General features: G+C 50.8%; 3 protein-coding genes and 1 long non-coding RNA gene across 6 annotated transcripts in view; 1 reads left to right on the top strand and 3 right to left on the bottom strand.

The window, feature by feature from the left end:
• Positions 1 to 19,728, bottom strand: part of NPLOC4 (NPL4 homolog, ubiquitin recognition factor) — a 36,008-nt gene extending 16,280 nt beyond the window's left edge. Inside the window, exons 1-9 of one of the 3 annotated variants that reach the window (XM_052687918.1) lie at positions 19,591 to 19,728; positions 9,867 to 9,947; positions 7,903 to 8,015; positions 6,715 to 6,894; positions 4,463 to 4,511; positions 3,555 to 3,649; positions 2,419 to 2,542; positions 1,641 to 1,820; positions 387 to 473 (exon numbers count right to left, since the gene is read on the bottom strand). In XM_052687918.1, coding sequence (XP_052543878.1) covers positions 387 to 473; positions 1,641 to 1,820; positions 2,419 to 2,542; positions 3,555 to 3,649; positions 4,463 to 4,511; positions 6,715 to 6,894; positions 7,903 to 8,015; positions 9,867 to 9,947; positions 19,591 to 19,710 — 1,029 coding nt within the window. In that variant the 5' untranslated portion in view covers positions 19,711 to 19,728. Of the gene's footprint in view, positions 1 to 386; positions 474 to 1,640; positions 1,821 to 2,418; positions 2,543 to 3,554; positions 3,650 to 4,462; positions 4,512 to 6,714; positions 6,895 to 7,902; positions 8,016 to 9,866; positions 9,948 to 10,203; positions 10,343 to 10,806; positions 10,949 to 19,590 lie in introns of those variants that run through there. The other 2 variants (XM_052687919.1, XM_052687916.1) reach the window with 2 other exon arrangements.
• Positions 12,925 to 19,434, bottom strand: LOC128083047 (uncharacterized). The gene is made up of 2 exons (XR_008207937.1): positions 19,244 to 19,434; positions 12,925 to 14,097 (listed from the first exon to the last, which is right to left on the bottom strand). It is a non-coding gene; the product is annotated as an uncharacterized LOC128083047 (long non-coding RNA).
• A 917-nt stretch (positions 19,729 to 20,645) lies between the features above and the next one.
• Positions 20,646 to 22,621, top strand: TSPAN10 (tetraspanin 10). Its single transcript, XM_052688103.1, has 3 exons — positions 20,646 to 20,887; positions 21,351 to 21,943; positions 22,032 to 22,621. The coding sequence occupies exons 1-3, from the start codon at positions 20,666 to 20,668 to the stop codon at positions 22,336 to 22,338; spliced, it is 1,122 nt and encodes a 373-aa protein (XP_052544063.1). The 5' UTR covers positions 20,646 to 20,665; the 3' UTR covers positions 22,339 to 22,621.
• PDE6G (phosphodiesterase 6G) lies at positions 22,533 to 24,495 on the bottom strand. The gene is made up of 4 exons (XM_052688106.1): positions 23,922 to 24,495; positions 22,956 to 23,182; positions 22,806 to 22,846; positions 22,533 to 22,718 (listed from the first exon to the last, which is right to left on the bottom strand). Exons 2-4 carry the CDS (start codon positions 23,099 to 23,101, stop codon positions 22,642 to 22,644), a joined length of 264 nt encoding a protein of 87 aa, XP_052544066.1. The 5' UTR covers positions 23,102 to 23,182; positions 23,922 to 24,495; the 3' UTR covers positions 22,533 to 22,641.
• Between the last annotated feature and the right edge of the window lie 86 nt (positions 24,496 to 24,581).

Here is a 24,581-nt window from a genome sequence, read left to right on the forward strand (position 1 = left end):
TGCCAGAAGGAAGAATAAACTCAGAAGGCAACTCCAGCTACATCTGTGCCAAATTAGCACTTGCAGGGGAGATGCTACCAGGAATGGCTCCTGTCAGAGGAGAAATAAAGGGAAAATCGTTCTTTTTTTTCCTTCTTTGCTACTCCCTTTGATGTCATTCATGACAGAGGATTGCTGACTGCAGCTGAACAGCCCTGCTGCTCGTCCTCACAAAAACATTCGTGGTTGCTTTTTTAAATACTTAGAAGGGTAAAAGCTACCAACACTTAAGCGAGATTTCAAATGAACCCAAATGGTCTTCAGTAGCCTCACAGAACTGAAGAGAACTGCTGGCGACTTTCTTTATTGCCATGCAAAAGATGCGTGATATCCAGCATCATCCTAACCTTTCTCAGTCCGAGCTTGGCAGCAATCTCATCCACAACTTCTGCTTTTGGATCTTCCAGGATCTCCAGGCTGTTCTGTGTACCGATCTGCACAAAGAAAATCTCGCTAGTAAAACAGCACAGGGAAAACCACAGCACACGTAACCATCACCACGAGCAAGGCAGAGGATGGAAGAGCAGTTCTGCATTTTCTCTTCAGCATCAGCTCTGACTGCTCTCACTCCAGAGGCCTCCTTTACTCACAGCCTCATCCTGCAGGAGCTCTCCAGTCAGGTCTGCAAACCACACAGGGGTTTATGAATGAAAACTCCTGCTCAGCGCTTACAAGCAGGCTATCGCTGCTTCGGAGAGCTTTGAAAAAAGAGAGGTTATATAATTTTCCAAAGCTCTGTTCAACCTGCCAGTCCTGCCCTTCTGTTTCATTTGTTGGAGTCTCTGAGCAGCGCAGAGGCAGAAGTTCAGGGAATGCAGGGGCCACCACCCAGGCCTGGAAAACACAACTCCATCTGGGTGCGTTTCAGAGGCGAGCTTTCTCATGTGGGGAGATGCTCTGCCAAGAAGCACAGCAGAGACTGCTTGCCAGCAAAGTAAAAGCTTCCTTGCTTTTGCCATGCACAAGTAAACCGTGAGAGCTTCCAAAGCGAGACCGAATCAGAGGGCATGGCTGTGCTGAGATCCAAAACGAACAGAGGAGCTTACAAAGGGCTCTATCTGCAGCTCTGTAACTCGGAGCTCGGCTCTTGGGCTGGTTGAGGCCGGACTCCAGGACCTGCTGGGGCTGTGGAAGCACTCGGTGGTGCCGTGCACCATCTAGTGGTGCCTCACGCTCCCACTCTGACACACCACTGTTTCCCATCAAAGCAGCAGATGTGATTTCTGCCTAATGGAGCTGCTTTAAGTTTTCCTGGAGAGCTGGTAAGAAATTAAATCGAAGGCAAACATTTTTCTTTAAGTTAGTATAGAATTTGTTTTCAACTGTTCTGTACCATAACCTTGGAAATGGTAATCAGAGAACAGAGGAATGTAAAAAGAAGAATAAAAAGCTAACCTGGGTTTTAAAATTCTTTCAGTGGCAATAACCAGTGACAACATTAGCAACCAGAGGGCCATAAGAAGTCATTCTCAGGGGACTCTATCAGGAAAAGAGTCGCACTAGGAAGCCCTGCACGAGATCAGCCAAACACAGGAGTGTTTCTTTGTTCCCCGATTACCTTTATGAGCCAACAGTGAGGCCTGGTGCCCAGCCCTTGTTACCTGGGGGGGTTCATAGATGGCAGCCACCTCCGCCCTGATCCCCAGAGGGATGTCCTTGTGCTCCGTGTAGCGGCCGTACAGGTAGCCAAGGTGCTGGTTTCCTGTCTTCCGCCAGAAGTCGAGGAAGCGATCTGCAATGGTGTGGTTCTCAAACATGATGTTGTCAACATGCCTGTATTTCTGTTTGACAAAGTTCAAGCGTCAGGCCATCCTCCACTGGCTCCAGGTCCTCTGCCTATTGCCAACACCTTCCCCAGCTGCGCGCAGCCCCTCACGATGAACCACGGCACCGCAGGAACAGGGAACGCTGCCTCCCTCCCTTCTGCTCCAGCTTTTGCCACCACTCCTTGGCCCAGCAAGCAGAACTCACCATGGGCTGGGCTGTGGGGAAGTGCTGAGCATCCCCAGAGTGCCCTTAGCGTGGCTTCTTTACTAGGGCCCTTATCCCATGAGCTTTTGCAACGAGAAGAGACAGTGAAATCTAAGAGGAATCAACGAGCAACAGTGGGAGGGCTTTTAGATCCCACGGAAGAATAAAGGAGATTCACTGCTAGTGGTGCCAGCTCAGATGTCTCATATTAAGACAAAACTGCTGAACCAGATACATTCTGGAGTCCTTCCTGCAAGGACTGAAGACCTTAACAGCCGTTTCCTCAACAACTGCCAATACACAAAGGCACCCTGCTCCAAGCTGGCTGTTCTTGAAGTCATCTCTCCGAAAATAAAAATCAACTCTCTTTGGCTTGAAGCTCAAGGGCCCCTGTGAGCACTGGCTCACCTGTCTGTTGAGAGTGATGGCACTTGGCTGACACTTTGTGCAAATGCCTTCTGGCCAAGGAGGGTGCCCTTCACAGCCTGACTTGATCTTGCAGCTGATGTTTTCCAGGGCAACAAATTTCCCCCTGCAAGAAGGAAAAGAGAAGGCTGCTGTTAACATCGTAAATGCTTCTGGGTCTCAAAAAAGCAAGTGGCCAGAAACAACACAGAGGAAGCAGGGAGCAGATGTGGTGTCACCAATGTTTTACATCTTCAGAGGACCTGCAAGTGCCACACAAATTCTGTGGAGTTTGTCCACCCCAGTCTTTAATCAGGCACTCAAGTGAGAGCACAGAGAAAACTCATACATACAGCTTAAATAATTTATGCAGCACATAGGAAGTAATAGATTATATTGTGAAGGCAAATCAGAGTTCCTTTCATGTGCACAAAGCTTCCTGCAAGGGGAAGTTCCCTTCAAATCAAAGCATTACAGTCTTGAGCTGCATCTCACAAAGACCTTAAAAAACTCCCAACTGCATTTAGGAACAGCAGGGAGGAGGTCACACCTCTGCATAACTTATTTAAAGGAGCTGAGCTCTCAGTTCAGTCCTTCTTTGTCCTGTCACCACAGCATCCTCAGCCCCACCATAAAGCAGGGGTGCCTCCTTCTCCCATTAATGTGTGACAATCAGGGGCACAAAAAGAAACCTTGAGGGCACGTGGCAGTGGGACAGCACAGAATCAGGCCCTGAGAAATGCTAGGCCCCTCTGTTGCTCTATTCACATAGGAAGATCAGAAAACAGTTGGTAAATAAAAGCCCCCAGATCCACCACAGGCTCAGTGCCTCTCCACAAAGCTGAGACCCAGGCTTGGAACTTGGCGTAAGCAGGGAACCTCCTTCCATCCATCTGGCCTTCTCCCCCCATCAGCAGTGCTCCTGAAAGCAATTAGTTTGCCACACACACACACAAATAATTAAAGAACTCCATAACCAAAAGCTTTTTCTTTACTTTTAAACACGTTTTCTCCTCGGCTTGACATCCAAAAGCTGCATCCAACATCACTCCAGTGAGAGCTGTGCAAATGTGCCTTTGTTGGTTTTTTTAAGATAAAAAAGTACAGCTAGATTCCCTCAAACATGGAGATTTTCTTACTTGTCTGCCCCTCCGGTCAGCTTCCTGATGTAGGCATGGAACGACATATGCTTCACAGGAGGTTCCAGATGGTTTAAATAATCCTCATCAAAAGGCTGCCAAAAACATCACACAAAGAAAAGCCAGGTCAGACACCTGCCTGATGGTGCCCTGATCGCTGAACAAATGCATGTTCTAGATTCAACCCCACTGTCTCTCAATGTGGAAACAATCAGGAAAATTTAGGCTCCTTTTCAAGACAGCTACTACTGTGACAGGAACAGTGGGACCTTACAACAGTGAGTTTTATTAACACCTCCTACTTTTCATAACGGATTGGCTCCACAAATCAGAGCGAGCCTCAAAGGCAAAATGCTTTTTTCTTTCAGTGTGTAACAACAAACAAAAAGCCCAGCTGCTCAAACAAGGCCAAGGAGCTTCTGAAGCACGTGGCAGGGATGTGAGGAGCAGCCATTGTGGCTCACACAGACTTCTCACAGATCACTGCTGCAGGCCCTGCATTACACAGCTCAGCACGCTTGTAGGTGTTACTAAAGCTGCCTTCAACCTGCATAACAGGTGGTTAAACTGGCAAGTGCTGTGATGCATGAAGAAAGGGGGGTGAAACAAGAAGACCCAGGCAACAGTGGAGAGGGAGGAAAATTAGAGCTCTCAAAGCACCTTCTGTTGAAAAAGAACACTGCAGAAAAACAGAAGAAATCCAGGATCACGAAGGCCCAGAGCTTTAAGTAGCCTGGGCACAAGCTGGCACCTCTGAAAGTGATGGCAGGATTCTGAGTCAGAGCTGCCATCTGTATGTGGGCAACGCTAGGAGGAGAAGCATTCCTACAGGGAGAAACTGAATCCAAGAGCTGCAGGTGACCTGCCTTCCATGGGGACTTGCTGTAAGACTTTCCTGGGGCTCTTACCTCTAATGGTACACAATGCACACATTTACCCAGGGGGCCGTGGCGACACCTATGCAAAGAGAAACAGAATTAGCACAGGTCTCATTCAGTAACAGAGAAGTTAGTCTAGAGTGACTGGTACAGCTTAACAGTTTTTGTGTAGAAGACCTGGACAATCATCTTATCCTGAGCAACTCTGCACTTATTATGGCATATGACAGACAGCAGTAGTGTGAGTCTAAATGTGAGAGCCTCGGGTCAAGATCAAACTCTTCTCATGTCTGTGTCACTGGCAAGCAATTCTGCTCTGGACAGCCACGTGAACCAACGTCAGACTGCAGCTTCTCAAGTTTTACAACTCCACCTGGAGGTTGTATTTCAAGTCAAAGGATTTCAAATGTGCGTCACAGGGCTGGCCTGCGTGGTTTTACCAGAAAGACAACCAAAACATTCACCCTTTATCAGTCACTAGAGGATGGTCTGGAACAGGCAGGGAAGCGTGTGTTTATCAGGCTGATAAGGACCTGTTGGGTGAAGTTACAAAGCAGAGGGGAAAACATCTCCTTCTGAGAAGAAAACACAAAAGAATCCCCTGCACCTCTGCCCCAGCATTACCAACAGGGCAGTGCTGGCTTTGCAAAGAGATCCTCTAGAGAACAGCGTGGATGTTGGCCCTTCTGAAAACAAAATGGATGGGATCCAGTTGCAGCAGTGCTTTTAACAAGTACTGTGGCAGATAATGTACATAAAGGACCACTAAAGGCTGCTAATGCACTCTGCCAAACGCCAGCATTCCCTCACGTTTAGATTGATATGCACTCACAAACACAGGAACAAGCCCAGACACACATTTTATCATAAATATCCGCCGCTGTGCTCTGGCTCCCTGCTAAGAACAACACCTTCATTTATTCTTTTGAAAAACGTGGTCAAGTCAAAGACAATGTTTTTGCCACGGAGTGGTGAGTTTTGCCTTTGCTGTTTCAATAATGTGACACTGGCCTCATTTATCATCAGCCTGAATAGGTTAGATGGGATTTTCTACCTTAAGGCTTCACCTCTCCAAACTTCCTCGCTGCTGCAGCACTGAAGACAAACTGTATGGAAGGCAATACAGAGGGAAGGGTGAGCTATTCTGCCTTAGAGAGAATTCCTGGTTGCCTTTAACATTTTCACTCGAGTCCTTTCAGAAGCTACTTTGTGCAGGGGCTGACCCCAAACCAACCACCATGCAGGAGCCAACTGGAACACCGTAACAACGAGTCACAAGAAACAGCCATCCAGACAGAGGACATTTCAGCAGCATCAGTGGAGATTTATGGTGGTATTCAGTCACCATTGTATTATTACCCTTACAAAAATACGAGCTGCTTTGTTTATCTGAGCCTCTTGCAGCTCAGAGTTTTGGCAAAGTTAAACCTTGCTGCATTCCTGTTAGCAAAATGGACTCAACGGTTTCACAGGAAGGTTAAGAAAGGCATGTGATGGAAAGGAAGCCAAAAACCAAGCAGAGGCAGAGACCCAAGTCCAAATTCCACATCCCTGCCATCGGACGTGGCTTCCCCTCGTTCCCTCCATTTTATTTTTCCTTTATAAGGAGTGGTGGGATCTGAAGACGCAGAAGGGCTTCTGCCTGGGACATCCCTGGCCACACATATCTCAGCTCTGCAACCACAGACATGTGCAGCTGCGTCAGCTGCCCCTGCAGGGCAGCAGGAAAGGCGAGGGTTCTAGAGAGCCCAGAGGAGCAGTCTGCAGTTTACCAAACACATCAAACCCCAACGCTGTGCTTTCCACTGCTGCTGACTGAGCCACACCGAGGCTGAAAGCATTTCCCTGTTCACGCCTCTCACATGAGATGCAGACCTGGCTCTGCACACCTGTCAGCTCGGGACCCATATAACAGGGAGCTGCATGCTGACACCATATGGAACAGAAGCTGCTGTTTTCAGAGCACAAAATATATGATTGCTAGTCTCCTAACAGGGGCCACCTCGATCGAAACAATAGATGCTCTGAATGAGTCCTTCCTGGCTAAGCCCCTGGAATTTTGGTATCTGCTTCCTTCCTCCGCTCACCAGAGCCTTACTTTAACCAGGCAGGACAATGGCAAGGGCTGTTTTCCCTTGTGAATATTTCAAAGGCAGCGAGGATAAAGCAGTGGCTCAGACAGCAGCTCCCATAGCACACTTCCTGGCTCTTGTTTTCAGGCAAGATGTGACAGTCTGCTGAGGCACAGATGCACTGACAGCACGCAGCCTGTCGGTACTCACAGCTGCTGGTCTCGATTTCGGTAAATCTTCCCATCCTGTTTGATCAGATACTGGTCAATGTCATCTTCCACCACCTGGGGTGCCCCCACCGGCCGCAAGCTCTGGGAGACAGAGGTGTCCATGGTCTCTGAGGACGAGCCAGCTGGGCTCGAGGGGTACAGAAACAGCATATCGCCGTGCCTGAGGGGGTGAAAAACACACAGGCATCAGCACAGCACCAGCTCTGCTTCCAGATACAGCGGGGAGGCAGCGCAGGTGATAAGCCACGCTGCACTCAGACAGCTGGAAAGGCTCACACTGCACCCCTTCCTCCAGCGACTGAACGACACCAGCAATTGGCTCCTTTGTGCTGCAGAGCACAGGAAATGCCTGTGTTACAAACCACATCAGTGTCCACGCTCCTCCAGCGCCTACTTCTAGGTAGCAAACTTCCTGGATCACAGAGGAGCGTGTGATTTATCACAGGCTGCAGGCACACTAACACAGCTCTACTAAGAGCATTAGCTACCTCCTCTTTTTATCAGGAGACAAGATCAGGGGAGAAAGAAGAGAAAGCAGGAAGAGGCAGCAGCTCCACCAGAGAAAGGGATTTACGTGGCTCCTGTGCACACCGAGTCCCAGCCTTCCCAAGGCAACTCCCAGTGCTGATATAATCAAGCAATAAGCTGCACACAGCAGCAGCAGCTCTTGTGTTTTAAGTCAGTGTAACGTTATCCTTGAATGTTAACAGAATGAAGGCATTCCAACCAAACACAAAGTGAAACAAGCATTTGGCATTTCTGATCTCCCTAGGCACCTGGCTTCTGCGCAGGGGATTATCAGAGCCTGGCTGGCATTAAAACAGGGGGAAAAAAAGCAAAAGTACAGTTTGAGTGCAAGCAGGGAAGAGGGAGCAAACACGAGGCCTGTCGCTGACCCACACAAGCAAACTGCAATGCAAAAAGAAACCAAAGCAGCAGCTGCCACAGCCCAACACCCAGTTGTTTTGGCCACCACCATTTCAGCACGTCAGTCAAGACTGCCTCTCCAAGCAGCTGGCGAGTGACAGCTGGAAGCTGGAGGCTGCTGTGCTGTGATGGTGGCTGCTGCTGCTCAGCTCAGAGGGGAGAGTTCAGACCAGCTTAGAGAAAAGGCACCCTGCTGTACAAAGCTCCCCCTCCGCCCACGGTGCTCTCTGGCAGGACTCACTTGATCTTCAGTAAGTTGAGGGATTTGTTTTGTGATGCTGTGATCTCTCCTGTCCTGTTTCTATTGGTGTAGACAGAAAACCCATTATTCCTGAAACCAAATTCTTTTGCAACCTGAAAGAGAAAGGATGACAAAGTTTAAGATACCTCACGCCCCAGGTCAGATGCTGAAAGCTGCTCACAGCAAGTGCTAAGTCCAGGGAACTTCTATTGCAAAAGCTTAGCTGAATTCATCCTCATTTCTGAAGAGCACAGGATAACTGAGAGAAACAGAAGCACTGAGTAACACAAGCAATTTAGTAAAAAAGCAACTTAAGCAGAACGTGCCTCACTCGTGTAACACAAACAGTGTAACATCTCCACCCAGGCAGGCACTGTAATGACTACAGGGGGAGAAACGATCCTCTCCAGCCCCCCAGCACACACCAACCACGTCGTTCTCATCTTGCTGTCACCAGAGTGAGTTCCTTGGTCCAGATCTTTGTCTCTGTGGCTTTTCTGCCCTCAGTTCATGCCTACCTGTTATTACATACATTTCAGAGAAGCTCTTCCTGCTGTCCTCCTGCCTGTTTCTCCCCCCGCCTCCCGTTGCCTATTTTCTCCTGACAGAAGTTACCCTCACATAAACCATTGCTCAGTCTCAGCCCCCAGGAAGGCTTTTTTCCACCTCATCCTGTCAGCAGCACAGCTGAAGCTGCTTTCCTCTTTATCAAATATCATTTACAGCCTCTTCAACTTTCAAATTCTGCTATATTAAAACTTAACCAGTTTAGAAATGGAGTTGAAAGTTTCTCTAGATGACAAGCTTCTTCCTAAATCCTCAAGTTAAACGCCAACCTCGCAGCTCGGGTAGAGCTCAGAGACACCAACTGCACACAGTACAACTCTACCAAGCCACCCCGTGCTAGGAAAGAAACTCAAGCACCTCCTTCACTCAGCTCTGCAGGAGGACACAGTTCTCCCCAGATCAACAGGCAACTGTAGTGAGGGCCAATGCTTTTGTTCCGAGGTTAGCTGCTGGCAAGCACAATTGTTCTGAACTCTCTTTGGTAATACAAACCCTTGAAACTGAGCAGCTTGCTTTGCACAGGTTCCAGGAGCTCTGAAAGCAATGCTTTTTCCGTGGGTGAGACCCTTCAGAGGCTGCAGTGGGTATCTCTGACCCAGCCCTGAAACCCATCCGGATTTTGGCTCGGTCAGGAGGGGATTGCTGTTGTGGTCTGGGCCCAAGCTTCAAACAAAGCATGGACTCACAAACAGCTGAACGTTTCAGCCTGCTCCCCTTCTCCCTTGCAGGGAGAAAGGAAATCCAGCTGACCAAAAGAATAGCCCTTTAAGGAACACAAAGCACTTCTCTTGTGAAGAAAAGAAATCCTAATCCAGGAGGTAAGGAAATGGAGAACTGCTCCCTCTTAAACAGCAAACACCAAGCAGCTGCACCAGACCAAAGAACAAACTGCAGTCAGCTCCACATCTGAGAGCTCCAAAACTCAGTGTGTTCCTCGAACCCCAGGGTGGAAATCTTTCCCATGAGACCCCCAGAGACTCTCACATTGCTTTATGATCTTGCCTCAATCATTTGCTTGCTCTCTCCATAACTACAAAGGAAGACCAGTGGCATGCAAAACTCATCCAAACGACATTCAAATCACAGATCATGCAGCTGAATTTTAACTGGATCACGTTTGAAGAGGCCAATCTGCCAAACAGCTGGAGTGCCTGTGTCGTCAGCCTTTGCTTCCACAGCTGGCATTTCCCTGGGAGCACACTAAACACACAACCTCTCCCAAGAAAGCTCCCATCCCAAAAAATTCCAATGGAAAAGCTGAATAAGTTCTCTTCTCTAAATAGATTCTTTATTCCTTTGGAACTGATCCCCACAGCATGTTTTCCCAGTTCGGTTAAGCAACGCCACCCATTACAGAACAGCACAGCCAGCCCTGCAAGGGAGGAGAGCTGGAGTACCTTCTTGAGGAACGTGGCCACCGTCTCTCTCTTGGTGGCTGTGATGCGTTTCACCCCTTCTGGCGACTGCACACGGATTATCTGGGGGAGAAGGGAGAAGACGGCCTGAGTTACAAGGGGAGCACGGAGCCATCCCTGCACAATGGAGCTCTGCACACACAACACGTCCCCCCCCAGTCTCTGCTTTTAATGCAAGAGTGCAGACGCACACGGGAGCGATGTGGGGGCACGTGAGCAACATTTGCTGGATGAACTGCCCTCGTGTTGGAGACCCTGCAAAAAGCTGGCGTGGAAAAAAACAAAAACGCTGACGCTGCTTTTTTGTCCCAGCTCTGACCTCACACGTGGAATTCAGCTTCCAGAACGGGGCTGAATCAGAGCTTCTGTGGGAGAGCCTGCACACAAACACGGCTCTAAGCAGCGCTAATGGGCACCTGCACAGCATTGGGACCCGCATCCCTGCTCCGAGGGACCGAGAGTCCCAGCGGTGAAACACCGCCAGTTCTGCTGCAGCCTTTAGTCGGAGGAAGAAGAAAACCAGCAGCAAAACGAGAGCTCGGGAAGGAGCAAAAATGCACTGGGTGCCCCCGCCTTCCTGAGGACCGGGCAAACGAGCAGCGACGTGCAGAGAAGCGCTACAGAGCCACGACGGGATGCTGACAGGAGGAAAAGGCAGACCGGGGCGACACGGGAAGCTGCCAGCATCCCCGGCGGGTCGCCTTTACCCTCTGCACGCCGCGCACAGGGGCAGGAAGCGGAACGCAGCACCGCACGGCGCTTTGGACGCCCGCCCTCCGCTCCTGTCCCTGCGGGCGGCCCGGCCCGGGCCCCGCGTTACCCCGACCGACGCAGCCCCACTGCGGCCTACCCCGCCCCACAGGAATCTGCTGCCTCATCGCCCCTCCCCCGCCCCACACCGCCACCTCCGGGCCGCACTCACGATCGTCTCCGCCATTGCGCTGCCCGCACGGCCCCCTCACAGCTACGCCTCGAGGCCTTCGCTCCCCTCGGCTCCCTCCGGCCCGGCGCCGCCCCACGGGGCCCGGCCCGCCGCTGCCCGAGTCTCCTCCGCCGCCGTCTCCCGGATCCCGCAGCCCGGCGTTCCGCCGCCAGAGGGTTCCTACGCTGGGCGGGGCGGTACGTCGCTCCCCGGTCCCCCGTAGCGCCTCGGTGCCACACACATAACCGCCCCCCGAGCGGTGCGCCCCTGTCTTTTCGTTCCGCCGACGCGCATCGCCCCCTTGGTGCGGGGTCTCTCGGAGTCTCCGTATCCCCACCGAGGGGCTGTGGGGGTCGGGGCTGTTATTGATAGAATGATGGACCAAAAGTTTAAGGAGTCAACTGTTAAGTTTATTAATTATAATGAGCAATAGAACAAAAAGGCAATGCAGCGCTGGGCGACAGGGGACTCTGCGTTCCACCAACTGTCGCAAGGTTCGAACCAATACCCGATCCTTTTATATAGGTCGTCTTCCGTATTCGTGTCCTTCCGTTCTCCCATTGTGATGTACTCTGCGCATGATCCGGCTTGTTGCTAGGGGGTCTTCTTCTGCCTCCTGGTGGTCGTATGGGTTGAAGTAAGTAGTCTTCCTCCGTATCTTTTCCTTGAACCCTTCTGGTGGTTCCCATTTACGGTATGTTGCTCGTATGAGCGAATCTTAGTGGTGATTACACAATCGCCAACCTTTGACCATATCTGTGCGAGTTCCTTGTTTGCCCAAGCTTCCAGTGAGGCCGGTTCGTACTTTTAACTTATTAACTCTGGACAAACATTCCTGCCTTTTTGACAATTTCCCCCCTTTTCTTTCATCGTTGAATGTTTGTCCTCCAATTTTTATAGTTACAATTCTCTTTTCCTAATCGCAATAGTGGGATAGAGTATCACACTTGCTCTATTCACAATTTCTCTATTTCCCTTAGCAATTTCGTGGTGTCAAATCGCTTCTTTATCAGTTGTAATAGACATTTAATTATACATGGTCCAAATATTAGCCCCAGAATAATCGTGATCAAGGGTCCAGCCAGAGCAGACAGTAAAGTAGTGAGCCATGGCGATACGTTCAACCAACCCTCATGCCAGGATCTTCCTATTTCCCTACCCCTTTTTCGTTGTTCCAATCTCTTACGAAGTTCAGCCATGGAATCCTTAACTATCCCTGTGTGATCAACAAATGAACAACATTCTTCTTGCAGTGCTACGCATAGTCCTCCTTCCTTTAGGAATAGGAGGTCTAATCCTCTTCGATTTTGTAGTCCCACCTGTGATAACGATTTGACCGAAGTTGCCAATTTATCAATTGATTGCTCTATTCTGTCTAGATCTTCATCTACAGCTTGTTGTAAACTTTGTATCTCGTTATTTTTAACGAGTGAGGCTATGCCGGTTCCGGCACCCACACCTCCAGCAATCAGGAGGGTTGCTAAAGTAATTGCTGTTATAGGCTCTCTTTTCTGTCTGATGAGGCTCCCTTCAAGTTGATACATAACTTCTTCATCAGAGTGATACGTTAATCGCGGGATAATTACTACTTGTATACAAAATTCAGATCTATTAAATACCTCTAATGATATACATGGCGTCATTCCGATATCTGAACATACCCACTTTGCACCTGCTGTGGGGATTAGCCATTTAAATCCTGCACTTGTCTTGTCCATTATTCTACTTCCAGATATTGTGCTGTTACAGAGACTTTCATATTGTTCTGGTATGGTTCCAACACACTTTCCTTTCCCTGTGACATGTTGTACAGTTAGCCCCTGGGTGCGATTACTATCCCATGGGCATGCAGCAGGATTTGTTCCACTATTCCATGTGACCTTGCCTGGCTCTCCTACTGCCTCATAATGAGGTGGTCTAACGCTGTAGCACAACCAACACTCGTTAGTTAAGTGTGGCTGCGTTTCATTCAGGGCGGCGTACGCGGCTTGCATAATGCCCCACAGCGGACCACCAAGCGCAGGTGGTGGGGTCTCATACCTTCGACCTGTACTGTTGGTGGTATTCATTGGTACAGAAACAACAGGTGGTGGGGCTCCTTTGGAAGGAGAGGGCGGGCCTATAGGCAGTGGGGAATCATGTGGCATGCTTCTCTTTGCTATTCTAAATATACCACCCCTGTCTGGACCTGGTTCCCAAAATCGAACTCCCCACATTCTTCCAACCAACCAACTATTGTTCGTGGGCTTCTGAACCTTTATATTAATTTCTTTACAGTATCCGCCAGCCTCACAGTGTCCGTAAACGTGCCCATCTCTTCCTATGGTGGGTCGTTTGCACCCAGGAGGGAACCATTCCACCTGTATATCTGGGTCTTTGATAGTTGCAGTCCATTCAGATGCCCATGTTTCACATCCCCAATATCCACAGTAGTAATGATTTGGCAAATTACAATAATTTCTCCCTCTATTTGAAGCGGGGCAAACATAAAATCCCATACAATTATCCGCCCTATCTCTTCGGTGTCCCGTAATTAAATCTCTTAAAGAAACGGTAAAATTCACGTGGGTTTGATTTTTACAGCTTTTCAAGGGTTGGTCTGGTTGTTGTATGTTGAATAATTCCCATATCATGGGCTCGTGTGGATTATTGGCCCGTACCCCCGGGAGTAGAATAGATGCACAGACCAAAATGATTGTCTTTGGGGTCAAGTATCGTCCCTTCACCCGAGGTCCTTCTCTGCCTCGCCTGTCAACTGGGTTGCAGCCAGTGACAGGGGTTTTTATCTTCTCGGCAGCAGAAGACCTACTCGAAGGTGAACCTTTCCCCATCACAGTCTGTTATGTTCACTATTGAATCCCTTGGGGCAATCCAGGCACTTGTCCACAGAGTATCTCAGGAGTTTGATTCCAGGGCCTTTTCAACAATCGGCCAACCCTTACAGCCGTATACCCGTTGTATTCAGGGCAGACTTGGTAGGTTGACTCCACTTAACATTCTATTAAAGTATCTAATCAGTTCGTCTTTCAGAGTCCTAACCATAATTTTCATTCCTTTTTATCCATAGATACAAACCCCTTTTCCACACTTCACAACTTTCCACAAAAAATACAAAATTAGCGACAAGATTAATGCTGTTACAAATCCTATTAATCACTCACTGTACAGCAAAAGGCAGGTGTTCAAACCATGCCTCAACCATTTAGCTTCTCCAGATGGGCTGAGGTTTCTTCACCAGAGAATTGGTTTCTTCTGTTCGACTGTTTTACTCTATTGTCTTCGCAGAACTCCCTGTGACAAAACAAATTCCCTTTCGTTTAAGTTTCGTTTATCACGACTTTCTGGACAGTTTCACCTTCAGATCCCCCGCTGGACTGGTAACTTCCCATTCACTGTTGTCTACTGGTCCTTTAACACGGCTGGCGTGCGTCCATCCTCCTTCTGCGGTTCGAACCGCAGTATCAGTAGGTAAGAGTACCAAATAAGGTCCCTCCCAACGGGGCTGTAGAGTGGCTTCTTTCCATGATCTTATAAGAACCCAATCTCCTGGCTTAATCTGGTGTAACCTAAAATCAAGAGGGGGTCTTTGGGTTATTTGACCTTTTTCCCACAACTCTTGTCTATATTTCATTAGTTCACTGGTATAGATATTAATGGTCTTATCTATGATATGTGGATGATCAATAGGAACTCCTGCATCGTAGGGCATTCCATACAACATTTCGAAGGGAGATATTCCTATATCGGCCCTAGGTTGTGCCCTAATGTTTAACAATGCTAAAGGAATACATTTTATCCATGAGAGTTTGGTTTCTAGTGTTAGTTTCGCCAATTGCTTTTTCAACTCTCCGTTCATCCGTTCCACACGTCCCGAGCTTTGGGGATGCCAAGGAGTGTGTTCTTCCCACCTTATTCCCAAGGCTTTTAGATGTAAAGTGGGGACCTTGATCGCAGTCGATAACCTCAGTGACCCCGTATCTCGGGATTATTTGTTCTAAAAGGACCTTTGCCACAGTCTGAGCAGTCGCTCTAGAGGTAGGGAAGGCCTCAATATAATGAGTGAGGTGGTCTACAATGACTAAAACATATTTGTAGCGTCCTACTTGGGGGAGTTCCGTAAAGTCAATTCGGACTCGAGAAAATGGTCTTACTGCTAGGGGTCTTCCACCCATAGGTACCCTTCTTTGTACAGCTCTATTGATCTTCAAACATGTGGGGCATCCTTGGGTAATTTTCTTTGCTAAGTCGTGGAGACCTACAGCCATATATTTGGTGGCAAAGTGGTCTACCAAACCCTGACTTCCCCAATGGGTTTGTCTATGTAAATTAGTCAAGATATTGAAGGCTATTGATTTTGGTAGTACCTCTCTTCCATCTGACAGATACCATTGCCCTTGTTCATTCTTAGTTACTTTCATTTGAGTAAGTTTCTGTTCCTCCTTAGGGGTGAACACGGGAGGTGCTGTTCTCAATTCTGTCTGTTGTGGTTTATCCTTTGTTAGTACTAATGCACGTAACGCAGCTTGTTTAGCCTCTTGTCTGCCATGTTATTTCCCCACGTCTTGTAGTTGGTTCCTTTTTGATGCCCCCTTAAATGTACTACAGCTATTTTAAGCGGTCCTCTTAGTGCTTGCAAAACTTCCCTTATTGGTTCTTGGTGTGTTAAGTCCTTTCCCTGGGAGTTAATTAGTCCCCTTTCTTCCCAGATTTTTCCAGAAGTGTGTACTACTCCATAACTATATTTAGAGTCAGTGCCTATTGTTCCTGATTTTCCCTCCAGTCTTCTTAAGGCCTGCAGAACTGCATATAGTTCACAAGCCTGCGCTGACCAAGAGGGGCTCAACGGCCCAGATTCTGATACCCTTAACATTTTCCCGTTTATCAGTGCATATCCTGATTTCCTTTTTCTGTCAATCACCCTAGAAGACCCATCTACAAAGATTCTTTCTCCTTCACCTAATTCTTCCTCTTCTAGGTCTGGTCTAATTTTTGTCTGATTCTCAATAGTTTGAAGGCAATTATGTAATAATTGTGTTTCCTCGGGTGTGCCATATAGAAACTGTGCAGGATTTTGTAAGCTAGTAGTTTCTAGGATTAAATTTGGTGCTTCTAGCAAAATACCCTCATATTTCAACAAACGAGAATCTGAGATCCACTTTTCAGCTTTTTGTTGTAAAACACTCCGAATATTATGGGGAGACAACACCCTCATGTCGCTGTTAAAGGTAATTTTTCTAGCCTCTTCCACTAATAAAGCACATCCTACCATCGCCTGCAGACAAGTGGGCCATCCCCTACTCACTGGATCTAATAATTTTGAAAAGTACCCTATAGGCTTTTTCTTTCCAGCCCACTCCTGAGTCAAGACTCCATACGCTGTACCATCGTCTGTATTGACAAACAAATAGAAAGGTCTCTTAAGATCAGGGAGGCTTAAAACCGGGGCACTGAGTAGATCTTCTCGCAATGCCTCCCACCTCCTCTCCTCATCTTCACCCCAAGTTATCCATCCTTCGGGGGTTAGTTTTTGATATAAAAATTTCACTTTCTTACTATAATTCTCGATCCATTGCCTACAATATCCCACTAGCCCTAAAATCTGCCTTATCTGTCTTTTACTTTGGGGGGGTGGCAGGGACAATATCCCTCTTATTCTTTCTGGGTCTATCTTCTTCTCCCCTTTGTTAATATAGTGACCTAAATATCTGACTTCTTCTTCTACAAACTGTAATTTTGTCTTTGAAACTTTGAGGCCTTTTTCCCCTAGAAAATTAAGGAGTTTGATGCTTTCTTCCCTAACCTGTTCCTCCTCTTTTCCCGCGATTAATAGAACATCGACATACTGGATAAGGGTGATTTCTGGAGCTGGTTGATATTCTTGTAAAATCTGTTCTAGGGCTTGCCTGAACAGAAGTGGGGATTCTGTAAAGCCCTGTGGCAGTACTGTCCACCTCAACTGCTGTTTTCTCCCTGTGTCCAGGTCTTCCCATTCAAAGGCAAAATAATCCCGGCAAGACTCATCTAGAGGGCAAGTCCCAAATGCATCCTTTAAATCAATTACACCATACCATAAATTTTCAGGGCCTAATTTGCTCAACAAGGTGTAAGGATTGGCAACTACAGGAAAACAGGATATTGTCCTTTTATTTATTTCCCGTAGATCATGCACCAAACCATACGTACCATCAGGCTTTTTCACCGGCAATATGGGAGTATTGAATGGGGACACGCAGGGTTCCAGTAACCCCTGCTTTATGAGTCTCTCTATTTCTGGCTTTAGGCCTCTCCTTCCCTCCAATGAAATGGGGTATTGTTTTATTTTTATAGGGATTTCAAGGTCTTTAAGTTTAACTGAAAAAGGAGGTATTTCTAGACGTCCTACACTTTCGATGTAACCATACTTCAGGGTTAATCCTTTCTTCATCTTCCACCCTTAAAGGGCAAAGTTTAATCCTTATTTCCCTGTTCCTTACCTCCAAGCTTATTCCCAGTTCTATAATTAAATCTCGTCCCAACAAATTGAATTCAGCTTCTGGTACTATTAAGAAGTCTCCCAATCCTAGCTTAGATTCTGTTTCTATTTCTACATTTTTAACGACCCCTACCTTAAAGGGTTCTCCCTTGGCTCCTACTACTAGGGCTGTCTCTCTGGACAACTCACACCCAGAGGGTAGTTGTTGTATGGTGGATCTCAGCCCCTGAGTCCACCAGAAATTCTACTTCTTCCTGTCGGGGACCTATCTTTAATTTTATCAAGGGCTCACGGTGTTTCTGAGTCCCCAAAAGGTAAAGGCCCTGACCTCCCTCATCCTCCTTAAACATCTTTGCATCTTGTATCCTACTCCTACAATTTTTCTTTAGATGACCTTTCTTCCCGCAGTAGAAGCAAGTCCGTTCTTCTTTTCTTTCCCTTACTCCTTCACTCTTCCCTTGACTGAAGGGTGGTTTCTGTAATGGTCTCCTTTCCTGCTTGTCCAACTCCCGACTCTCTCTAACCGCGGCCACCATCATCCTAACTTGCCTCTTCTGGTTCTCATCATCCCTGCGAACACAAACCTTCTGGGCTTCCCTTAGTAATTCATCCATTCCCCTGTCCTGCCAATTCTCAATCTTTTCGAGTTTCTTTCATACAAACTGTGTTTTTAACAAAGCCTGTCCTAACGGGGTTTCAGTATCCAGCCCTGAATACATCTGTAGATTTTTCCAGCCAGTCATTAGGGGATTCCTCTTTCTTCTGCCTTTCGTTAAATGCTTTATTGATATTCTGACCTCTAGGGACTGCTTCTCTAATCCCTTGGATAACTATACTTCGTAAATCTTGCATATGTATTCGGTGATTTGGATCTTGGTGGTCCCATTGGGGTCTTTGTAGGGGCCATTTTACATCTGCCTGATGTCCCTGAGCATGCTGGGCGTCCCAAACTCTCATTCCTGCAGTCCTAATCATATGTTTCTCTTCAGTTGTAAATAAGATGCCTAGAATTGACTGTAATTCATCCCACGTGTATATATTAGGGCCTAGAAACTGATCCACCCTTTCCACAACTCCTAATGGGACTTCCAAAATCTTACCCATTTCTTTCTTAAATTCCCTAACGTCCCTCGAGCTTAGAGGCATCGAAACAAATCCCATCTGTGGATTGGGGCCCCCCATAGGTACCTCTCGCAGTGGGTACAGATTTTGCTGACGTGTCCTTCCCCTGGTTTGAGGGCCCAAATTAGGGTCCATTCCCTGATTATTTGAATTATCCTGGTTATCTACCTCGGGTTGTGGAAGAGGAGGAGCTATCGGTTGTGGTGGGACATAAGGTGGGGGTCCCATGGGGATATCCTCCTCTTTTCGAGGCTTCTGTTTCTCAGTCTTTGTGCCTACCTCAGACAATTTGAAAATCCAGATTCCTGGTCCCCCTGGGCGTGTAACCCAAACAGCTGCATATTCACTCTCTTCCTGACTGAAGGGAGTCTTAGTGTTAACCCAAAAATTTAACTGCTGTTGCACCCAATCTTCACTGGATCCAAATTTCGGCCACCAAACAGCTGGGCCGATCTTTTGATCTCCCCATACTTCTACACAGTAATGAATCATCTTGGCTTTAGTCTTATTTCCTGTCCCGGGATAGTACCTCCACATTTCTAACATGAATGCTAGAGGGGAATCCTTTGGGATTGAAGGACGTTTCATGGCTACGGGGGCCTTGCTCTTTCCCTGTCCCATCTTCCGGAGTGCCTTCACTCAACTGTGTGTGCGTTCCCCTCGCTTCCCCTCGTTTGTGGCTCACGCCTTCGCAGGCAGTGAGAACCGCACTACTAGAGGGTCCACAGTCGCTTGTGTTAGTCTGAGCTACCGGCCCCCTCTCACACACACACCATTCATCACACTCCAGGAAACCAGACCCCGACCGAACGGAAAACCCTTGCCAAAACGGCAGTTACTTACGCGTCCTGCGTCTTCGTCCGGACCTTTGTGCACAAAATTTAAGGGGTCGACCGGTCCTTTCTTGCCTTTTTGCTCTTAGATTTCGGATCGTCGGTAGGAGTAAGGCAGGGAGTCAAGAGTGGGGCCGCCAATTCTGGCGGGGCGCCTCCCCAGCCCTCAGAACCCAGCCACTATTCCTATCCGAGTCACGGCACCAACGACACAAAGAGTGCAGACGCACACGGAGGGATGTGGGGGCACGTGAGCAACATTTGCTGGATGAACTGCCCTCGTGTTGGAGACCCTGCAAAAAGCTGGCGTGGAAAAAAACAAAAACGCTGATGCTGCTTTTTTGTCCCAGCTCTGACCTCACACGTGGAATTCAGCTTCCAGAACGGGGCTGAATCAGAGCTTCTGTGGGAGAGCCTGCACACAAACACGGCTCTAAGCAGCGCTAATGGGCACCTGCACAGCATTGGGACCCGCATCCCTGCTCCGAGGGACCGAGAGTCCCAGCGGTGAAACACCGCCAGTTCTGCTGCAGCCTTTAGTCGGAGGAAGAAGAAAACCAGCAGCAAAACGAGAGCTCGGGAAGGAGCAAAAATGCACTGGGTGCCCCCGCCTTCCTGAGGACCGGGCAAACGAGCAGCGACGTGCAGAGAAGCGCCACAGAGCCACGACGGGATGCTGACAGGAGGAAAAGGCAGACCGGGGCGACACGGGAAGCTGCCAGCATCCCCGGCGGGTCGCCTTTACCCTCTGCACGCCGCGCACAGGGGCAGGAAGCGGAACGCAGCACCGCACGGCGCTTTGGACGCCCGCCCTCCGCTCCTGTCCCTGCGGGCGGCCCGGCCCGGGCCCCGCGTTACCCCGACCGACGCAGCCCCACTGCGGCCTACCCCGCCCCACAGGAATCTGCTGCCTCATCGCCCCACACCGCCACCTCCGGGCCGCACTCACGATTGTCTCCGCCACTGCGCTGCCCGCACGGCCCCCTCACAGCTTCGCCTCGAGGCCTTCGCTCCCCTCGGCTCCCTCCGGCCCGCCGTTGCCCGAGTCTCCTCCGCCGCCGTCTCCCGGACCCCGCAGCCCGGCGTTCCGCCGCCAGAGGGTTCCTACGCTGGGCGGGGCGGTACGTCGCTCCCCGGTCCCCCGTAGCGCCTCGGTGCCACACGCATAACCGCCCCCCGAGCGGTGCGCCCCTGTCTTTTCGTTCCGCCGACGCGCATCGCCCCCTTGGTGCGGGGTCTCTCGGAGTCTCCGTATCCCCACCGAGGGGCTGTGGGGGTCGGGGCGGATCCCTCTGAGAAGGCTCCAGCCCTGAACGCATTCTCCCCAGTGCTGCTCTGAGACCACAGATACTATACTATACTATACTTTACTTTACTTTACTTTACTTTACTTTACTTCACCCCCTCCCAGACCCTCATTTCCTGCCTGTTTATGGTGCCAGCCGTAAACTACAGGAGGGGACCCAAGTGGGCCCAGCTGTGGGGCTGGCAGTCGCAGCCCTATTTAAGCCCCGGCCGCAGCCTCTCACATGATGGGAGTGTGACTGCAGCAGCCCTGAGAAGCAGCATGGTGCTGGGCAGGGAGAAGCTGTTCCAGTTCTTCAGGCCCTATGGGGAGGTAGGAAGCGGGGAGAGCAGCCGGCTGCTACCCCAGGTAATGCATAAGGGCCCCGTGCTGTGGGGTGGGACCTAACCCTGCTGTGGAGGGGACTGTGGGGTGACCCCATGTCATGGCCCTGAGAGGGATCGCCATAGGAATCCTGGTTAAGGACTTGGCCCTTGGGAAAGCACGTCCCTCAACTCACAGATCCCCAAGGAGGAAAGGAGATGACCCCACACTCCATCCTTGGGGGTCCCTATAGGGATAAATGGGGGTTCCTATTAGGGGCAGGTGTTCCAGAGGAGCTCACCTCTGTGGTCTTCCATCTTCATGGACCCCACGAATGCCCCATACCTGGCTGTTTCCCTGTGCCACAGTGGGATGTGTGGTGGCTGAAGGAGCCTACAGCCCCCTTAGGTAGAGTACATGGGGGGTATGAGGGCTGGGTACCACTGTGGAAGCATCCTGGGGGTCTGTGGGCCCTGCAGCTGCCAAGTTGTTCTTCTGTCCCATGCAGACGTCCCGGCTGGTGGAGCTGCCCCAATTCTCCGATGACGATGATGATATCTTGCTGCTGGAGGATGCAGATGATCCTGTGGCCAAGCACAACCCAGAGGAGTTGTGCCCCACCCTCTGCAAGCCAAGTGCCTTCAGCCACTGTGTGTGGCACTTAGCCTTCCTCTGGAACCTCCTCTTCCTCCTGCTGGGCCTGCTGACCCTGGCCATAGGGATCTGGGGGCTGCTGGCCAAGGGCTGGCTGCAGGGCGAGCGCTTGGCCCCACTGGGCTCTGACCCCATGCTGCTCTTCGTGCTGGCAGGGCTGGGGGCCAGCACTGTGTCTCTGGCTGGTTGCCTGGGTGCCCTCCGCTCCAGCGCCTGCCTGCTGCGCTTCTTCGTGGGGGCCGTGTTGGCCTTTGTGGGGCTGGAGGCGCTGGGAGGACTGCTGCTGCTGCTGGCACGGCAGCGGCTGCGGGATGCGCTGCAGGATGCCCTGCTGCTCTGCCTGCTGCGCTACCAGGAGGAGCCCGACCTGCGCTTCCTGGTGGACGAGGTGCAGCGCAGCCTGCGGTGCTGCGGGCTCAGCTCCTACCGTGACTGGGAGAGCAACCCGTGAGTGAAGCCGGGGGCAGGTGGGGGCATGGATAGGGCTAGCAAGAAAGCAGCAGGCACCCAGCTCTTCTCCTTCTGTGTCCTGCAGGTATTTCAACTGCAGCTCACCCGGCGTGCAGGCGTGCAGCGTCCCGGCCTCTTGCTGCCTGGATCCGCGGCAGAACGGCTCCATCACTAACGACCAATGTGCCTTTGGGGTGCTGCAGCTGGGGGACATGGCGGCTGCTGGCGTGGTGCACCTGGGGGGCTGTGTGGTTCAGCTGGGTGCCTGGCTGCGTGCGCAGGCTGGAGGCATTGCCACCGGTGCGGCTGTGCTGGTGCTGCTGGAGGCCACCGGGCTGCTCCTGGCACTAAAAGTGCTGGCAGACATTGCGCCTGGTACAGCACGGGGCTGAGGGTGTGCTGTGGGGCTGCAGAGGATGCTGAGCTCCCTGCGCTCTCCTTCCTGTCCTCCTTTGTTGTACCTGTGCATCCCATAATAAATCTGAACCCTGCCTGGGTCTGGTCTATCTCCTCTCCTGTGTGGTTGCACCCCCTCACAGCACACGTAGAGGCTTTCTGGCCCAGATCATCACACCAAACTCCTGTGTTTATTTCAGGTTTTAATGAGTGTTTCTCCAAGCTATGCCCCGCTATGTGGATGGGGCAGTTTCTAAAAAAGCACTGCTATAGGACAGGTGGTGGTGGCCATAGCCAGCCTAGATGATGCCATACTGAGCCAGCTCGTGCAGCTCCAAGTGGCTGAAGGCTTCCCAAGGGCAAATCACGGTGATATCTGTGGAGAGCAGAAGATGCATCAGCACAAGTCCCAGCCCTGCTGCAAGCCCTGCAGCTGCAGCAGAAAGGAATGGGGACCACGTACCTGTTCCTAGCCCCTCCATGCCTGGGATGTCATCGCCAAACCTGCAAAGAAACCAGGTGTCTGTCCTCACTATGCATCAGCCCTGAGCAGCATCACCTGGGTGCCTTCAGGCATGTCCCACACTGGGCCCTGGTGCTCAGCCCTACTCACCCCTGCACCCCTTTTTTGGGTGGCTTGCTCTTGAATTGCCGTGTCTGCCTCTGCTTGAACTTAGGTGGTCCTTTTCGGGGGGTGGCAGGTCCGCCAGTCACCCGGGTGGCTGACTTGACTTCTGGTTTGTGGGGCTCCAAGCTCATGGCTGTAGCAGGGCCAGCAGCCTGCCCTGCGTCACAGCTGTCCCTGTGGCTCTGGCGCTGACACGGGATGGCTCCTCACACCTGGCACAGGGAGGACATGGGGCACTGGGGTGAACCTTGACGTAGCTGCAGCCATCGCAGTGCAGAGATGTGCTGTGCCATGCCATCCGGGTGCCCTTGTTCCCACCCTGCCACGAGCCCTGCAGAGCTGATCCGCTTTCCGGGCTGCTCTGGGGTTGGGCACTTTCCCTCCTCTCCCTGGAATTAGGCCAGCTCAGACCCCGCTAATCTCCTTACCCCAAAGGCAGCAAAGGGCACCCAGGGAGGGCAAACTGAGCCCCTGCACTCCTTGGGGCAATGCCTGCAGCCCTTTCCCCCCACTGCAGGTAGATGTGCACCACTGGGTGCCCCCACCACGATATATAACTGCAGAGATGGGCATCACAGCTGCCACCGTGAGTTGAGGGCAGTGCAGCTGTGTGCCAGGAGTGAGCTGTAAGCTGCTTGCAGGGCTGGCTTGCAGCTGGATGATGCTCAGGTGTGGCTCACAGGGCTCTGAGCGCTGCGGTCTGGAGGGGCTGCAGCTGATCCTGAAATCCCAGGGCAGCACATGGCTCCATCCTGCAACCTGCCAAGCACTGGGGCTTTGTAGCACAGGCAGCTCTCACTGCCAGCTTGGCAGCACTCGGCATGGAGACTGCAAGTGCAGGAGGTGAGCTGGGCAATGCCCAAGTGGCTCCAGCTGGGCAATGCCATGCACTGCAGCCCCAGTGCCTACAGGTCTGAGTGCTGTCTCACACATAGCAAAGCCATCACTTACCGTCCCCAAGGCCAGTGCTGCTCCAAACGACTCCCTGCAACCTGCTCCACAAGTCCTCCAAGTGCTCTGGGTGGCGGCTGGGGGCTGGCAGATTTATCCTCTTCGGGGATAATAGGATTAAGTCCCTTCTTCTCAAATGGGTAATCTAGTGTCCTTCCCCAAGTGCCTGTGAGGAGGAGGGTGGGAGTATGTGCGTGCATGGGGAGGGGGTGTCAGGATTAACGCCACGGGGACGGGCTGTGTGTTGGCACTGCTGCCTCACCCCACAGAGCATGGCCTTGGAGCAGGGAACAGCTGCAGAGCACCCACGGGGATGTCCTGCATCATCCCTGGAAGGGACACCCCTATGCCTCGAGCCACTGCACCATGGGGACAGGGATGGGACCATAGGCAGCAGAGCGCTCAGGGCAGCGCTTCATGATGGTGCTGGCACCAAGCACAGCACGCCCACACCATCCCTGACACCATTCCAATCGGGATCACAAAACACGAAGGTCACCAGCTCATCTCACGTGTCACTGAGGACACCTGAGCACAGACAATTTGAGGGCACTGCAGGCTCTGCTTCACCAGCCCAAAATGTGGTGGAAGCGTCCCACTGCCCACTCTGCCCTGCTGCATGGGAGTATCACTCCAAAGCCTCCTGTAATCCCAGCACTA

The sequence above is a fragment of the Tympanuchus pallidicinctus genome, unplaced genomic scaffold (assembly GCF_026119805.1).
Source record: "Tympanuchus pallidicinctus isolate F22 unplaced genomic scaffold, pur_lepc_1.0 scaffold23, whole genome shotgun sequence".
NCBI classification, from domain to species: Eukaryota; Metazoa; Chordata; class Aves; order Galliformes; family Phasianidae; genus Tympanuchus; species Tympanuchus pallidicinctus.

Coding starts and splice junctions, on each gene's coding strand:
- TSPAN10 (XM_052688103.1), top strand. CDS start 20,666: ATGGTGCCAGCCGTAAACTACAGGAGGGGACCCAAGTGGGCCCAGCTG. Junction 20,888..21,350: donor GCAGCCGGCTGCTACCCCAG/GTAATGCATAAG, acceptor TGTCCCATGCAG/ACGTCCCGGCTGGTGGAGCT. Junction 21,944..22,031: donor CGTGACTGGGAGAGCAACCC/GTGAGTGAAGCC, acceptor TGTGTCCTGCAG/GTATTTCAACTGCAGCTCAC.
- PDE6G (XM_052688106.1), bottom strand. CDS start 23,101: ATGAGCTTGGAGCCCCACAAACCAGAAGTCAAGTCAGCCACCCGGGTG. Junction 22,847..22,955: donor CCCAAAAAAGGGGTGCAGGG/GTGAGTAGGGCT, acceptor GTTTCTTTGCAG/GTTTGGCGATGACATCCCAG. Junction 22,719..22,805: donor CATGGAGGGGCTAGGAACAG/GTACGTGGTCCC, acceptor TGCTCTCCACAG/ATATCACCGTGATTTGCCCT.